The 18011-nt window shown below is 39.1% G+C and overlaps 2 protein-coding genes across 3 annotated transcripts; one reads left to right on the top strand and one right to left on the bottom strand.

Moving 5' to 3' along the window:
- Nucleotides 1-637: 637 nt before the first annotated feature.
- Nucleotides 638-3181, top strand: LOC137938705 (transcription factor MYB17-like). Its single transcript, XM_068783711.1, has 3 exons — nucleotides 638-1457; nucleotides 2074-2203; nucleotides 2313-3181. The coding sequence occupies exons 1-3, from the start codon at nucleotides 1325-1327 to the stop codon at nucleotides 2992-2994; spliced, it is 945 nt and encodes a 314-aa protein (XP_068639812.1). The 5' UTR covers nucleotides 638-1324; the 3' UTR covers nucleotides 2995-3181.
- Nucleotides 3182-5546: 2365 nt separating this feature from the next.
- LOC137939103 (riboflavin biosynthesis protein PYRR, chloroplastic) lies at nucleotides 5547-10395 on the bottom strand. Of its 2 annotated transcripts, none has more exons than XM_068784292.1 (9): nucleotides 10012-10395; nucleotides 9271-9405; nucleotides 8973-9072; nucleotides 8724-8849; nucleotides 8266-8579; nucleotides 7609-7728; nucleotides 7206-7451; nucleotides 6629-6754; nucleotides 5547-6019 (listed from the first exon to the last, which is right to left on the bottom strand). In XM_068784292.1, exons 1-9 carry the CDS (start codon nucleotides 10333-10335, stop codon nucleotides 5765-5767), a joined length of 1746 nt encoding a protein of 581 aa, XP_068640393.1. In that variant the 5' UTR covers nucleotides 10336-10395; the 3' UTR covers nucleotides 5547-5764. The 2 variants fall into 2 exon arrangements, with proteins under 2 accessions (XP_068640393.1, XP_068640394.1); XM_068784293.1 differs by having other exon boundaries at nucleotides 5547-5913.
- Nucleotides 10396-18011: the final 7616 nt, after the last annotated feature.

The raw sequence follows: 18011 nt of genomic DNA, 5'->3' as shown, positions 1-18011 counted from the left end.
TGATAACGATTATCCACTTGACCCCACGGAGGCGTTTAAAAACACCCCTTCCAAGTTCCCACTCATTCCACGCCACCCTTCATCGTGGGCGTTTCGGTAATTTCCTATTCTCATTTTTGGACGCATCCCTTAGCCGCCGTTCGTGACGACATATTACGCAATCATTACGTCGTTCTCATTATCTGGCACCGTCACAACGGAACGGGAAATGATCTCTACTGGACACCTGTCAGACGGGACGGGAAAAAAAAAGTATTGCTCGCCGCCCCACGCTTTTGTGGCTCGGTACGGGTCAGGTTGTTTACAACTCGAACCGACCCAAAAATCCACCCGGTTCAAAATACCAGTTGATTAATCGTTACGTATATTAAGAGAATATAAAAGAAAAGTTGGACCGGGGTTGGGTTTGGAGTGGGGCGGTGAACCCTACAAGTATTTTCCCTTGCTTTCTCCCGACCCAGGGGTGGAAGGGAAAACCCGGGCCGTTTAACCCAGTTTCACGTGAAAGGACATGTTAGTCTTTAAAGAAAAAAGACAAGGTTATTGATGTCATGTCAATAAGGTCTAACGTTGACGACCATCTGACAATAATTGACGGTGTAACGTCAGCCAGCTTCGACGTCGTGGACGGGTTTTCTTCTCACCGAAGGAGAGAGAAGAGAGGAAGAGCAGAGTTGAAGATCATAAAAGCAGAAAGCGAGTCTGAGATTTTTCCACCCAGAAAAAAAGAAAAACCTAATCTCGGGTTCGATTCCTGCAATAAATCCGACGTCCAAAAGTGGGGAGAAAATACCGTAGCTCGTCTGCGCTCGATCTCTGCAACTCGACGGAAAAACGCCATTTCCACGGCGAATCCCTGCCAGAGAATCTGAGCTCCTCATGTCCTTCACTGTTCCGCCATTAATGTTCCTCTTTACCTCCTCCCTCTGACAACCCCGACAGTTCATTTTTCGTTTTCGTGCGGGGAAATATTGAAAACCCGGGACGGGGGGAATTGAAGATTTCTCACTCCCTCATTTAATGCACGCCTGCTTCAAAATCGCCGATCGCCTGCGCTCCCTGTGACGTTAAATTCAATCCTGCCTTCGTTGTTCTTAACCCTTTTCCATCTCTCCTTTTTGGTTGTGCGTCGATTTCCGTAGAGCAAAATCGTGGCATTTATTGCTGAGGAGAGTGTATCGATGAGAGACTTTTTCATCTTCTTTTGCTACTACTGCTAGTTCAGTGTTATCATTTAAGAGTCTCTGTAGTTAAAGAATTCCGTTTTTTTCTCGCTTGTTTCTGGTTTTGTCTCGCTTGCTCTCGCATCGCTCTTTCGTGGAGTATGGGAAGAGCGCCTTGCTGTGAGAAACAGGGGTTGAAGAAAGGGCCTTGGTCGCCGGAGGAAGACGAGATCCTCGTCGAGTATATCAACAAGAGCGGCCATGGAAGCTGGAGGTCCCTTCCCAAGCTCGCAGGTTCGAACCTCGGAACTCTACTCAGACCATGTTTATTTTTTCACATCGATCTATCACTCTCCTGAAGCTACTCTCTCGGATCTTTCCTTATGTTTTCCTTCTCATGTCTGAGTTTTCGTTTCTATTGGGAATTCTTCTCACACCCCTCCTCAATCTGGCCAAACTTTCTCCAATATCTTCTCTAAGCTCCATGATCGAAGCTTCCTGGTGATCTTTCTTCTATTGCCGTCAGCTCTCTGCTTCCCTTTCCTTTTCTTCTTCTGGATAGACACCCTTCATCTCCATTAACAAGTCAACCCTTCGGACTGAATCGCATCCCAGTTATCTTCATCGTCCTCTTCCCTTCTACCTCTCCACGTCCACTACTGCTCGTCGCCAGATTGGTGTGCCGCCATGGCCGAGTAGAAAACTTTCCGTTTAGAGTTAAAAGACAAAACTCACCTTGGCATTTACCGTAATTACAGCTGGACTCCATCTCTCTCTTATCTCATCTCCGTCCATCTCTGCCGTCCATTAATATCTAAATAATTCGTCGCGTACTATTTTATATTTTGGGTTTTTTTAATATAAATAATTAATTATTTTGGGATTTTTTAATAATTATTTTTTCTTCCAGGACTGCTCCGTTGCGGGAAAAGCTGTCGGCTGCGATGGACGAATTACCTCCGTCCAGATATAAAACGTGGGCCCTTCACGCCGGAAGAAGAGAAAACGATTATACAGCTCCATGGAATTCTCGGGAACAGGTCGGTGTTTTTCTAGTATGCGCCGATGAACGCTGCGCACACTTCTGTAGTATCGTGCGCTGGACGCGTGTTGCGCACCTTTTTAATTTTATTTTAAAATAATTTTCAGGTGGTCGTCGATAGCGTTGCAGTTACCGGGACGAACCGACAACGAGATCAAGAACTTCTGGAACACCCACCTGAAGAAGCGCCTCGTCCGCATGGGACTCGACCCCACCACCCATGCGCCGCCGTCTCCTTCCTCCACCGGTGGTGGAACCAGTGGTGGAGGCGGCGGCGGCGCTGCTGCTGTGACGACCTCGTCTACGCCCTCCACCCGCCACATGGCGCAGTGGGAGAGCGCCAGGCTCGAAGCGGAGGCCCGCCTCTCCCGGGAGTCTCTACTCTTCTTCTCCTCCCAGTCGTCCGACCCCACGGCACCGAAGCACGAGTCCGACTACTTCCTCCGCATGTGGAACTCCGACGTTGGCGATTCCTTCCGCAAGATCCCCACCAAGGCAGCGGAGCTGGAGGAGAGCACGGTGTCGCCAGCGTCGTCCTCGACGGCGATGGCTACCACGGCCGCCACAACCACGGCGTCGACGATCACCAGCGAGCGCGGCGCGTCGGAGGCGGCGCATCCGGAGACGGACTCTTCGAGTTCGAACGAGATGGACGAGTCGTCGGAGTCGTCGCTGCAGCTGCTACTGGATTTCCCGGCCGACGACATGGGGTTCTTTCAGGGACAGGTCGGGAACTTCCCCTTGTTCTCCAACGAACTAACGGTGAGCAGCTCCATCAAGTACGAGTGAAGAGCTGAAGGGACATGGAAGGAAATAGGAAGAACTGCCATAGGCAGATTTGGTGTTTCGATTTTTGACCCCAAGAATCTCTCTTTTTGCTTTTTGGCCCCCTTTTCCTTGTGTGCTTGATCAAGGGTTGATTTTGTATCTATTTTGGTATATAAAATATACAAAGAGAGAGAGAGAGGGATCTTTTAAGTAGCTATTTGCATTACACTTTTTTTATTTATAATATTTTCTAATAAAATTAATTACCATTTAACCAAAATTCCATAAACTCCCATTATCTTAAGCTTAAAAAATACTTTAATTTCGTTCAAAGTAGAAAGATCGAATCGCTTAGGTTCGTTCAACATAGAAAGACTGAATTACTCGACTTGATTCATCACTTAGGTTCGCTCAAAGTAGAAAGACCGAATCACTCGACTTAACTCATCACTTAGGTTCGTTCAAAGTAGAAAGACCGAATCATTCGACTTGAATCACTCGTATTCAAAGTAGAAAGACCGAATCACTCGACTTGATTCGATAACTTGCCCAACTTGGCCAAGTTGCAATAATAAGTAATTCTTATCTTTATCAAGATAGGGACTAGTAATCCCAAAAAATTGTAATGATCTTGTCAATGAGACCTTATATTTATTGAATGTAACCAATGAAGGTATGGGTGACCTAGCTTGCTTAACCATGAGCTTAAATAGTTAAATGAGAAGCATGTAGAGGGCTCACTCACCCCAAAAGGAGCAATTGTCGTGGGTCACATAATGCCTCCTTAACAAGGAATTACTCCATTAGTGGTCACATCCTGATCCAACAAAAAAATGGTTCCCTTTATTGCTAGGGGTGGATCACCCTAATATGACCCTTAAAAAATACCTTATAATAAGCCATGGGGAACGTTTAACCGTTACACTACCAGTCTACCACTGTGATTAATGCTTCAATGCTCGTTTGATTGCCGACAGGCCAGAGAGGAGAGGGGCCAACAAGCTAACGGCACAAAATGTCAAAGTTTTACAGGTCCGTGTGATGCAGTCCGGCATTTATCCGTTTCTGGGGTCTTTTCTGGCCGAAAGCTTCAAACATGACTGTGGCTGGGAGTACAGAAAAAGGGGAGGATAACGAGCAGAGGCGCTTTATTTTGATATTGATGGAGGCTGTCGTGGTCCAGTCCGCGGAGGAGGAGTGAAGTGTAAAGTAAATGTCGGCATGTGAGCGTCATTTAATGTCAATTTTGACGCATTCATGGCTTTGCTTCCTGCGAGGGGCGAGGAGTAATTGCTTTGAGGCTGACCCTTCTCACACTGAGGTTGCGACGGAGTGAAGCGAAGAGGGCTGTGGATGGAGTTGTAAGTACTCGTGTTGCATGATCACTGAGGGGTTCTGGGGGAGGTGACGGTCGAAGGTTGCGAGTGAGAGAGACGAAGAGGGGATGGATGGGGGAATTTTATGAACAGGTGAGAGATTTTTTCTGGGTTTTGCGGGAGTGGGGAAGAGTGCAATGTTGTGCTTCGTGATTCAAACAGGAATGTGTTGGGGTTGTTTGCCTGGTTTCTAACTGGGGAATTTAATCGAACAGGTGAGAGGTTAGTTGTGGGATAAGCACAGGGGGGACCGATGTTCTTCATGGGACGGGAATAAGTGATAAATAGGGTTTGTTTGCTTTTTTTTCTAGCCGGAGAATTTTGTCAAACATGTGAAGAGGTTCTCTACAGCACGAATATGTGGTTACTGGTTTCATTTGAGAATTTTGACAAATAGTTGAGTTGCTCAATATTGAGTTGCTATAGAAGTACATTTTTTTTGGAATTAGTGATCATAAAGTCTCTAATAATTAGAGAAAATTATTATCTGTACTTCAGTTAATTTAAAAAATAAACAGGCCTGATGAACATCTATGAATTATCTGTACTTGGTCAACATCTCCACAAAGCTAGGCAACATGCTCCAAGGAAGTTATTCAAGTACTTCAGAGAACAGTTTTGGAGATCCCCTCTCCTTTCTACAGTCTCATTCTTTTATTTTTTAAAGATTTATATCTCATGCACATTCCCCTGGTATTAGAACAAAGCCCTAAAATCATCTCAAAAAAAAAAAAAAAAAATCCCAAACAATACTTATGCACCCCTAAAGAATGCAACTTTTTGCATTCTCATGTTTTCTTTTCCATTCTTACATTATTGGTTTCATATTATTGATAAAAGAAGTAATCTAGACTAAGTATCCTCTAGAAAAGAAACTGGACAGCCAACCTTATCTCTGTTACAAGCAGCAGCACCCCAACACTTACATGTTGAACAAGCCAACTAACTCCACCAAATATTGCATATTTAATTATTAGAATCAGTCATTACTACTCTGGCTCCAGGTTTCTAGTGTGTTTGCCAGATACTCTTTAATCAAATGTGAAAACCCAAACAGGTACCTCAGATGAATCACATGGAGCAGCTGAAATACCATAACAATATTTGACAGCATACCAAAAATACATTAAAGATAGCCCTTCAGTTTTTAAATTGGTAAATCAATCAATCTTATTAGGCTATCTCATTCGTGTTTCACAAGAGATAAAAGTGTGCCCCAAAGGTCAAACTAAGAGCATATCAGTGGAGAAAGTTCCCAGTTCCTCATAAAATATTTCATATCTCATTGATCTAAGGAAACAGAAATTATTGGCTCTATTTCAGGTTTCAAAATATCCAAATCTCTGCAAGGACCAGCACATCCTCCTAAATTTGACAACTTCATTCATGAATCACCAAATCCAATGAATGCTTCATCAAGTAGACCCCTCATCATATGTACAGGTCTCACCAAGAAACTCTGACCTCAGTTGCATGAGAAGCCTGCCCAAATAATTTAAGCCTTCACCCTCCCGACCCCCGCCCCAGAACAAATCGTGGGGTGAAGCTTCAACAAGAACAGATCCTGCAGTTCGGAGCAGCATTGAATTCAAATGGGGATAGATGGAAAACTTGCATTTTAGGGCCCTATACATCACATCAATCTTGACAATATCCCAATCTGATCGCACCTGTAGAAATATAGTCAAATGACTCTCAATCATTCCATAGACAAGTACATGCCAGTTTAACAGAACATGTAATGAAGGGCGAAGGGCAGAAAGAACTGCCAAAGCTAAGGGGGAGGAAGAGGAGGTTACAATGAGGGATTGAAGCTGACCCCTTATGTAGATAAGAAATCAGCCATATTATTTGCCAAGAGGGGATCAGAACAGCAGCTGAATTATAAAAAAAATAGCATCTTCTTGTTGATTTGATCTTTTGCTCAATGCCAATGCCAACATGAGGGGGGCTGTCCAATCCAGGGGTCCAGGTTCAAGTCTCACCAGAAATTTCAGATTATTTTTTGTGTAATCATCATTCAAAAATAAAGAATCTTTTACAATCCCAACTATGGTCCAACTACTCATGTTGTATCCATGTCCGTTTCTAAGTATACATAGACGACTATGGTCCACCTGCTCATGTTGTATCCATGTGGGTTTCTAAGTCTATACGTGGACAGATCTTATATTATTTCTTGTGCTCTGAAAGCAAATAAACATTTTGCAGGTGGATGAAGAAAAAAGTTCTTTTTTTTTTCTAGAAAGTAACAGTAATTTCTTGATCAGATGCCATACCAGATTGGGATGTTTCATCTGGATTGTCCTTCCCATTCTTGCCGCTTCCTCAGGACTCTTTGCAGATTTTATTTTTTCCATAGTCTCTCTCGCCAAAGGATTCTCCACCCCCAAAAACTTTTGCGCCTGCTAATAGAAGAAATTTAGTTTTCTCACCGAAAAACTCCAGTTCTTCCATTTTCACCATTTATATTTTCACCTAGTCAATTTTTACAATCCTTTACAGTAATTCCTTTTTTATAATAATGAGAAGAGGGGTTCCATTAAGAAGACTCTCAAGCGAGGAATAAGTACAATAAGCTAAGTATAATATAGAAACAAAACAAGAGAGGAGGTAAAACAAAACTCAAAGGGAGAAAGAGAGTTCCAAATAGTTAAAAAATAAGACAGTAAAAAATGGAACTACTACTACTAGAGTAGCTCCTTTTTTAAATGTCATTTTTTTTGTGCATCAAAATTAACTAACAAAGATCCATCAAATCGATTTTAAATCATTTATTCAATCAAGAGAGTTAAAACTCAATTGTGGTCTTTATGAAACATAAATCTATCAAAAAGTATGAAAGAGTTTATTAACCTGATAATAGTGCTCAATGCTAGTCCATGTCATATACTCGCCATTTTCATCTGGCATTTGCAGTGGGTGAGGAGAGAAGTTTGAGAAGGCTCCATATGGGTCCCATGTCTTAAAAAAAAATATGATGTTTGGTTCATGAGCAGTAACTGTTGGATCAATTGATGGAATTTCATTTGCAGAAGGGATTACAGGTGAGAGGTCCGGAATAGGTTGGAGAAATCCACTAATAAGCATGTCTGGCCCAATCTGCAATCAATCAGATTCAAATCAAGTGCTTACTTTGCTTGAGAAATCACATTAACACTAGGTGTTGTTCATGCAATTTGACAAATGACTTTTCCTTCTTCCAGTAAACAAATAAACTACGAAATGATAGCTATGGAAACCAAACAATAGTACTAGCCTGCTCAAAAGTGACATCAATTAATTCCAATGCTTGTGACATCTCAACCATGCCAAGTTCACCCACGGGAGTAGGAGCTCTCTCTCCCCCAATTATTTTAGGTGCAACAAATGCAAACACCTGTATCAACAGATTCAACTGAGAATTGGTGGTAGAGTAAGTCCAAAGGTTGCTAATAGAAAAAACTGTCATCGACCTTTTGCCATGTGTTTACGATGATTCATTCTTCGTTGCAAAAATTAACACTCATAAAAAACAACTTTTAGTTCATAAGATATGCTCTTTGAAGCTACGAAACACACTTAATAACTATGCTTAGGATTAAAAATTACTTTCAATGCTGAAAATGAAGAAAGTAGACGAAGAGTAACCAGCAAGAAAATAAAAATAATTGGAAACCTGGAATCAGAGGCAAAAAGAATCATTCCATTAAATAAAAAACTAATGAGAGACAAGGGGAATAGAATATCCAACACTAAGACATTGTTGGAGAACCCCTTCCGACACCCGAAAAGCATTCGTATGCAAAATACTGTGGTGTAAATGGAAATAGTAAAAGAACATGAAGAAAAACCAATAAAATCGGAAAATTTGTACCAATGTCAAAGAAAAAAGAGACAAGAAGACGCAATTTATTTCAAACATTGGATAAATGACCTTATGGATAACACCAGCAGCAATGGCTGGAGCAGCTAGTCCACCTCCACATTCCCACAAAATTGAAAGGTAGCCCCGATCATAGCAGTATTCCATTACATCTCGAGGGTTTAGAATGTCAAACTCCACAACTTCAACACCTTTAGATGCCAATTTTTTTTGAAAACTCTTCCTAGCACCCCTTTGTGTTGCAACAATAGTCCGAGCTTCAGAGTTGTCCCAAAGATTTGCAACTTCAGGAAGATTAAGAGTTTGAGACATTACAACACGTATAGGCAAATGTCCACCTCCATGTCTGGCAGTTAACCGTGGATCTAAATCAAAGGATTTTACACTAGAATCAATAAATTAACTATAAATACATATATAATATATATAACATGCATTCTTCACATTTAGGGACATGTCTTCTAGAATATAAGAAAATCAAAGAAAAATACATGAAACAAAGCTGGTACCATCACGACGTACAGTATTTCCCCCAACAATAATCGCATCACTTCTACCCCTCAGCTCAAAGACTCGTTCCCTAGAAAGTTTGCTGCTTATCCATGATGCATGTCCACTACTTGCTGCTATCTTTCCTGTAGGCAGACAAGCAATAGAGATACCACAAAATCAATCAGGTTGATGTGGTTATTACATGAGACAAAAAGCTAAAACACCATTGTAATAATAAAAATACCAGAGAGATTCATGAGGATCACCATCTAGAGTCATAGCATACTTGAGAACAGAGAAAGGAACTCGAGAAGAAGCTCTATAGTGTAATGGAGCATTGACTAGGAGACAAGATTTTATGGCATCCTACAACAGTTACTTTGAGATGTCAGAGACATATATTGTTGAGAAGAATATTGCTAACTAATTAAAATTTCAAAAGCTAGAGCTCTCTAAAGAAATCATAGAAAGACTAATAAAGTAGGTTCTAAACAGAATTTTAGAAGAAAAAAAAAAGTAGTTTCTAGGTAGTTGATAGAAATTACACCCTGTAGATTCTAGTACCTCAGTCATTCTACTTTGCAGTTCTTCTCCAAGAATATCAACTTGCAGACCTTCAGCTCTCAGTGACTGGATTGCTTTTCCTCTGAGGTGCTGAAGAGGATGTCTAAGCCCAACAACGACTCTTGAAATTCCTGCCTAGAATGAGCAAAATATTCATTCTTATCAAAACTGGAACACGTTTATTACGAAATTGCAGCAATTACAAGTTATAACGAAACGTAAACATTAGACTTTCTAAAGCAATTTCTTAATAGGTTGTAAACTTGGTAGTTAGCTAGCATCACCACAACCTTACCTATGAGTATGATAACTTGGTAGGTTGCAAAGTTTAACGCGTCGAATGCATCAAGAATTAGTTTTTAGGTATCAATAAGGACTTGCAAGACAAAAACCAAGAACAAGATACATTGAAATATGTAAACAGTTTGTTTAAGAAAACATATCTACAGTTCATCCTCTATTTTTTAGCCATTAGATTGATTGGAGGTGAGGAGGTGGAAGAAATTGTCGAAAAAATGCAGCTGGACTTCAATTTTCTAGGGAAAAAAACGTCATTTTCTCCTCCTTTCCATCAATTATTTGTACTAATCAAAACGCACTGGCTCTAATCCTAAGAACTAATTCGATGAAAAACAACAGAGATTACACAAAGAAAAGACTTTCACGAATGGAAAGAAAATAAACCTCTCTATACCCATAATTCAAAAGGGTAAAGGAAACTAGTCAAAGACAAATACCTACTTTAATAAGAGCAGACACAGCTGTCTGGTCGCCATGGCAATCTCCAGGCTCCATATTCGTATAAGCCGTAGCGCCATTGGAAAGCTCCCTGGCAGCGTCCACCGCCTGCAACTCCGCGCACTTCGTACCCGGCGCGTATAAAAACCCCTCACCCACCACTTTCTCCCCCCTTGCGATCACGCACCCGAAATTAGGATGCGGCGCAGTGAACCCGGCCGATTTGTCGGCAAGTTCCGCCGCCCGGCGAATGAAGCTTGCCTCTAAAGCGTGATTTTGATTCGCTTTACCACAGAGAACTGGTTGCAACGCAAACACGGTTGCCATAGAAGACCACCCAGAGAACTGCTACGAATCGAACAACCGCACAAGAAGATAAAAAAACACCTACCATAGAAGAGAGACGAGAGACACCAAGCCAGCTAGTTCCGAGGAAAATAAAAAACATACATAAAAATAGTGCTAACACATTGGACCGCAAATTACACGGGTCCGGACCAAAACCGGCCGGTTAGTAAATAAGGTATTTAGACACATTAATTGTATTTTATTTATTTATATCGTATTATTCTTAGAAATAAGTATTTTATTTGTTTAGGGGTATTTTGGTAATTTTATAAGATAATATAAAAATTAATTATATACAAATTTTTCCATGAAATATGCTGATAAATTTAATCTTAAAATAATTTTATTTAATTTTTAATTAATAAAATAATATAAATAAATAAAAATTTAAAAATAAAATATTAAAATAATTAAATATAAAAAATAATTTACCTAAACATGGTTACTTTTATAATATCTTAGATACTTAATCAAATTCTTACTTTTATAATATCTAAATTATCACTCTTAAATTAGTAATTTAATATACTATTAAAAGTTATAAATATATAAGTACATAAATGGGGTATTTTATTATATAAAAATACTTTTATAGATTTAACTTCATTTAATTTTTTACTAATAAAAACCCTAAACCCTAAACCATAAAAATTTGGAAAGGGGATTTGAGCCTTAGGGCTTGGAGTTTAGGGTTTAGGTTTTAGGCTTAGGGTTTAGGGCATAGGGTTGAGGGTTTCAAACCCTAAACACAAAATTACAATTCGTATTAAAAAACAGATATCAACTTCAATAAATCAACCATTTGAAAAAAATTATCATTTAATTAACAGAAATAAAATACAACATTCAAAATCATCATTATTAAATAATCTTCTCAATTTACTGAAATAAAATACAACATTCAATGCCATAGAAATCTATAAACTAAAATACAAAATATTAATGAATGCACAGATCAATTCAATCAAGTTTAAATTAAACTTAGTAATAACTTCAATTTATCTATAATTGACAAAAATTTCATTAACATAAATTCTGAAAAATTAGTGATTAAATACAGAAATTAGTACACCCCCTATTTCCTCGCTTGATACCCCTTTGGTTCATATTCTATTACCCATAGCACCAACACATAAAGAACATATTGATGCTATTTTTGGATGAACAACTTGTTTGTACCAGGAGTGGCACGGTTCAACGTTTCCTAGTGCGATGGACAAGGCGATCAGATTCCGATCACACATGAATTATGAGAGACATATTACAACTAGGCCCTAATTTGTTGGACTAGTATTAGAGTCATCAAGAGTCCTACTCAACAAGGTCAATTTTCCCCATACTAGAGAGTTAGTGAAGATGTCCCTCAGGTACCGCTGATTACACAAATCTATACTCGAAGGGATCAAACCAACACCCAATGTGGCGAGGAAGTTTGACATTTAGGACAAATTAGTTGTTATTTTATTTATTTATATTTTATATTATCTATAGAAGTAATAATTTCTTATTCATGAACATGGGTATTTATATTTCAAATTCATTAAATAATGCTGATTTCCAAACATCATTTCTTCTTCTTTGTTTCTCTCTTCCTCTTTTATTCTTCTCCCTCACAGCAACAACACACCACCAGGCGAGAGAAAAGCCACCTCCCCCCAACCCTCTTACCTCCTTAGATTTGTAAACGAAGAGCAGGCGATGGGAGGTAACCCGATTCATTGGGCATTGAAAGAGAATATAAAAATTGATGTGTTGGGCCTTATATGATGGACCTAGTTTTATTCACCTCAGATAATTGATCGAGTTCAAGGACTCAGGAAAATGCTTGGCAATGGATTAAGCCATGAACAAGGTGCAGCGGAAGTACGAAATTATTTCCAGATTGCACCGTGGAGTCGAGTTAAGATAACAGTTTCGCACTCAGGAAAGTTTCTGATATTAGTGACCATGAATATTTACTTAGCTGAGGAAGAAATCTAACCTGATAAAAGTGATATTAGTGCAATAAGATCTCTTGAAGCCCTTCACTTTTCTTAGAATCAACAGCAGCGCTAAACAAGATGAAAAAATTAACTTAAAAGTATGCTGAAACCCATTAAGATTCATAGCCAAAACAGTCCATATTCTAAAGAACCCACCACCACCAGGAACATCAACTAACACAAAAAGAACAGAGAGTAGATTAAGAGAACAGTAACAAAACCATGCCGAGTAGCAAAACAACAGTAGATTATTAGTCCCTACGCAGACCACGAAAGTACCCACTTGGGTCTCGCTCAAAATCCTCTCTCAGGATGTAGGAATCTCTTCCTGGAGCTCTCATCCATTTCTTAGGCGTATTATCAGATCCAGGTAAGACACTGTACAACCCCCATGCGATAAGACAAGCTCCCGCTGCTACGGCCACACTCTGAAGAACTTCTTCAGAGTTCTTCTTCTTTTCGGTGGACTCACAAGATCCCATCTTTGCTAACTAGAACTTAAGGTAAAGCCTCTTCGGTGTAGTTCAATGAAGGTAAGGGAGACTGGCCTGTCTTAAATAGTGATCAGTAGCCATAAGAGCTGCATACTTCTCCGAGAAATCAATTGAGATTCCATTAATATTTGCTGATCTGAATAAATGATTCACAAGTTTCTGTATGAGAAAGAGTTAGTTTTGGGTGCAGAACGAAGGGTTTTCTTGTGGAATGTGAGTTGTCTTCCTCTCGAGGTCTCTCCATTGATTGCTTGCATCCCATGGTAAATGTTAAGACTCAAGAGCGTCTTTTTTCTGAGAAATTAAGAGTCAAGAGCATCGCTCTCTTATCTTTTCAAGTAAGATGACCCAAATCTCAAGAAAAAGAAAAATGGGGATAGTGTTCAAAAGCCTGCGTTCCATTAAAGAGAGAATTCTGACGGTCAGACATTAAAACCTGATATTGATATTTCACTTCACCTTTAAATGTAAAGAAAAAAGAAAGAAAGTAAAAAACAAAGAAATGGCATTTTGTCCAGTTCAGAAGAGAAAGCAAACCTGAATCTCTTCGCCATATTTAATCCCTCGTAAAGAGAAAGGTAGGAGTAACTGTGCATATCAGCCTGGTTGCAGATATTCCTTTTTTAATGAAAGAGTCAGACTGCTTTTTCTCAGTTGATACGATCAGCATCAAACTTAAAACAGAACCTGAAGCCTCATCACCAGCCATTCATGTTTTAATCACTATAGTCTGTTCATTATTGTGGAAATATGGAAATGGAGAGAACCATAAGCAAATTGTAGAAAACCAATCAAATTTCAAATGACTCCATGAGCACACAAATTTTCAACAAAATTTCAAAGTTGAAAATTCGAGGAGAGGAAAAACATAATAGACACTTTGAGATTTTTGAAATTGGTTAGAGTAATAATTTTCAAAGTTCAACAGTGATCTGTTTCTAGCAATAGCTGATATATCTATCATGCAGTATGTAGTAGTTCACGACTTACCCATCTCTTTCTCCAGTCCTATTTTAGCTGTAATATACCGATCATTCCTACAGTTTTGATATTCAGCTCTGTTACTTGAATCAAATTGCACTTACAACCTGGGAACCAAAAGGGGACCCAGAACTTCTGTAAATTGCAGGACAAAACATGTCTAGTATCCTGGAGTGGGAAGAGCTCCATGTTGGAATATGATGTGATCTCTTTCTCCCCTACCAGAGGACAAATCATGTCAGATTCCAGGATAACCCAGTCAGGATTTAGAGAAATCCCATCATCTTCACCTAAATTTAACTATTATAGGCGATAGTTGAACTTCTCAGGTCATTTCTGGACCAATGCTGCCTCAACCCACATGGTTTTTGGTCCTCTCAGCCTTGATCTTAATAGTTACAAACTTCAAAACCACAGATAGAATGTGTTTAAAGTGTATTTCGCATCAAATATGTCCAGGAATAGTCTTTTTACTGTGTTAGCTTTTGTAGCACATGCACTGATGCTCATGCACTCCCCCCCCCTATCCCTTTTTACAGAGCCCCAACACTCTTAAAGTCAGAGAGGAAATCATGATATGCTTCTTGGAAGGGTCTTGAGCTCGTGGGCATCTTCTATCACATGAGAAGACAACTATGTTCCCAAGTCCCACGTTCGTTTCTTCTAAAGTAGGTAGTGAGATGAATTTATCTTTTATCTTTCCTTGTGAAAAAGAAGATAAAGAAAAAAGAAGATGTGATCTGTAAATGCTCACTTCTCTTTATCTTTTCATCAACTATCCAAAACCAACTTCATCACAAAATGCAGATATGATCATTGACACTAACTCTACACTTGGTATAATCCTACAAAATATTTAAAAAATAAATAAAGTTAAAGGTTGAAAATTCCTAGAAATTGATGAGAGGAGCAAGTGGTAGTAATGTTCATGATCAATAGCATGAATTAATTCATTGTCTCCAAACATGTTGCAGTTTCACAAACCACCCATGATGAAAACAGAATGAATGAATGGGGCCAAGCACGTTGTATGTTGAAGCCTACTGACCACAGACACCTCTGTGTGGGTTACAGCACTCGCCCTTCAAAAATGGGTCCACTTAATTAAGGGCTACAGCGGATGCATTCTGTCAGTTAGAAGGGGAGCATTGCAATTTTACTTTTGTCAGTGTGGGTTAAATGCTTGTGGAATCATAGTTTTCCGACTCACCGAGAGGGACTCGGATCTTTTGACCAAGCCGGGTCATTTCTAACTCACCCCGAGTCCGACCACCAGACCGGTGAATCCCAATCCAATTCGGAATCTTGTTTGTAGTTCCATTTCAGAGTGGTTACGTTTTGGCCTTAACTGATTTCTGGTCTTGGAAATCATAATTTTCTCTCCAAACCTAAGTTTACTATCAACAAAGTTAGAATGATTTAATTTGATAGTAAACTTAGGGTTGGAGAGAAAATTATGATTTCAAAGACAAGAAATCAGTAGGGCCAAAACTTATATTCCTAACTTGATTTAATTATAATTGGGGGTTAAAAGATCTGAATGATTCACCTAATTATTGGGCTATAAAAAGAAGGAAAGACTGCTCAAATGAAGTGATTGTTGAGTGTAACACAATCTTGGTGAAAAGACTAAGAAAAGGGAACCATCAAAGGGTACATAAACCCTGATCAAAGAAGTAGAAGGAACAGGTGAAACTTGAAATTCAGGCTGGGTCTCGTCAATGAGGAAGTTAAGAAGGTGACTAGTGGCCAAGGTGTGAAGAGGACAATCTTTGGATCACATAAAAGGGTGTAATTATCATGCCTCCTAATTTGGTCTTTTTTCTTAAACAAAATCTAATCCATCTTTTTAGGGAGGGACTATATCGATGAGTTCCGATTTGACTCGGCCGATTCAACTCGGATGGTAGGGTAACGCACGCTCTAACACGCTCAGTTAATTAATTAACCGTAGTTAATAAGACCCACGTCACGGCCAACACATGAGCAGCTTTATAGTTAAGTGAAGGAGAGCACGTCCACCTCACCTTACGTTGTGGGCCCAACCCAGCTCCATTCACGAGAAGCTCATCTAACTCACCTTTCTCTGGTAATTGGATAAGAAAGCTGCAAACGGGAAAGAGAAATCAAATTGAATGAAAAATAATAAAAAAAGGGCCTGAACTTTTATGCTTTTTCTACTATAAATTTCACTGGTACCATGTTTTGTTGGTTCTGCTGTCTCTTCCGTTTGTAATCGTTTATGGAAGCTTTTATTTCTTTATCCAAAATTGTCGCCTTCTCTGCTCTTTTCCTTTTTCGAAATTTCTCTGCAACTGAGCAGTTTCTGCAACCTGGACCCATTTTCATTAAAAGAATGAAGCTTCTTGGTTCTCTCTTAAATATGCCACCTTTTTACAGCATTTCAAATTTAAAATAAATAAATTTTGCTTCTTGTAATTGGTTTTGTTTCATTATCTCTAAGAACCAAGAATAATACCATTCACAGTTTAATGTTTACAGTTAGTAGAAGATTTGATGGTTCTTACCTCCTCCCAGTAAAATTCCCAATCTTCAGCTCCTCTCTGTGATGGAACAAGGTGGAAAACGACAGTGCTTCCCTCCATTAGATGAGTTCGTAGTACTGCAATAATCTTCAACTGATTTGATTGGAATTAAGATTCCGGTGAGATGACCGATGACCTTTACCTCGTTCCGGTGACTCTAATCTGCTCCTTTTCACTAATTGTTTACTGAAGTTGATGCAGCAGAGTTAAATTATTCCTGCAATTATATTTAACTAGGTTAAGATCTGGCCAAGATATGAGAAACAAAAAGTCTTCCAATCTTTTAATAAAGATTGATGAGATGTTACGTACCATTGTTGGGAATCTCTTGAAGCTTAATCCATTTTTAAGTAAAATACATCTGAGTTTTTATATGTGATTACAGTCAAACCTTGTAAATGGGACGGAGAAGATGTGCCCACGAGATGAACGGTCATATTCCTGCCGACAGGATGAAAAGTAAGCCATAATCAGTAACTTTAAAAAAAATGCTTGAAGGTCATGGATGATTAAACTACTTTTGTTTGAGGATTAGACTGTGATTATTAAAAAAAAACAAATTGAACTGACAGAGCCAGTGGCCTCTTCCAGTGAATTGAAGATATTCTAACTGTTTCTGCATTTATTTGGGCACCCCTGATTTCCATAAAGGTACCTACTTCAATCCGGCCATACTGAATGCAGAGTAACCCATCACAAATTCCTCATTTACGTCTTGCAGGGATGACATTGAAGGGTGTAGAAAACTGGAATATTAGAGAGAAGAAAGAAAATGATATAATTAAAGCCAAAAAATCAAGAGGGCTCTGGAAAAATTTCAGCCATTTGATAGAACAAATCATAAGTGTTGTAATTCAGTGACAAACAGAGTATGTTAAGGGTGTTAAGCAATTCCTGGAGTTGCCAGATTCAGCAGTTCAAACTGATCATTAGTTGGCTATTTATAAGAGTTCATAACTTGTTCTTGACCAATGGGTTCATAAAATAATTTGAGTACTGCAGAAGTTTTCTCATATTCAAGAAAAGAGTTGTAATGGAAGAAAACAAAAAAGCTTAACTTATTCAACAGTAAAACTAGCTGTGACATAGTGGCAAGTGGCAAGAGGCAGCTACTTCTCAATGGCATGTACCAACAAAGAGTTGGGGTGGTTGTGTCTCACCTTCTGAAGCTGTGCATGACTGGTAAATCTGATCCAGGAAATAAAAAAGCCATGAAAATCCTTTAATGATCAAATAATAGCTCAGTCTATTGTAACAGTCAAATTGGAAGAAAATTAAGGGTTAAAGCCTTTACCTGGAAAAGAAGATTTTCCCTGAAAAATTTCTGAAGCATAGCATGAAAAGTAGGGAAAGGAGAGAAGCTGAAATAGATTTGGTACGAAAATGGGAAAAACTTGTTATTATCCGGAAATGACTGGGGAATTCCTTCACCCGAAAGCTCCTTTCAAACATGGAAATTTCTCAGAGAGGTCTGACGCCAAATTATAAAACTAGAGGGATAAAACTGTACTTTGAGCTCCAACAATTTCAGGTCTCATTGTGATCGTCACGCAAGAGGAGAGATTTCAAACTCCGACCTCCTCCCTCCGTCGATTATTTCACTTTATTTATTTTATTTGTTCATTAAATCTTTACGGAAGAAGCTTCCTCAT

This window comes from Aristolochia californica, unplaced genomic scaffold (genome assembly GCF_029961685.1).
Source record: "Aristolochia californica isolate CCGP_79_NKW_82.1479 unplaced genomic scaffold, dmAriCali1.0.hap1 SCAF_8, whole genome shotgun sequence".
NCBI classification, from domain to species: domain Eukaryota; kingdom Viridiplantae; phylum Streptophyta; class Magnoliopsida; order Piperales; family Aristolochiaceae; genus Aristolochia; species Aristolochia californica.
Note: the sequence above shows the minus strand (reverse complement) of the source record. Positions and strands in the feature narration are given on the sequence as shown.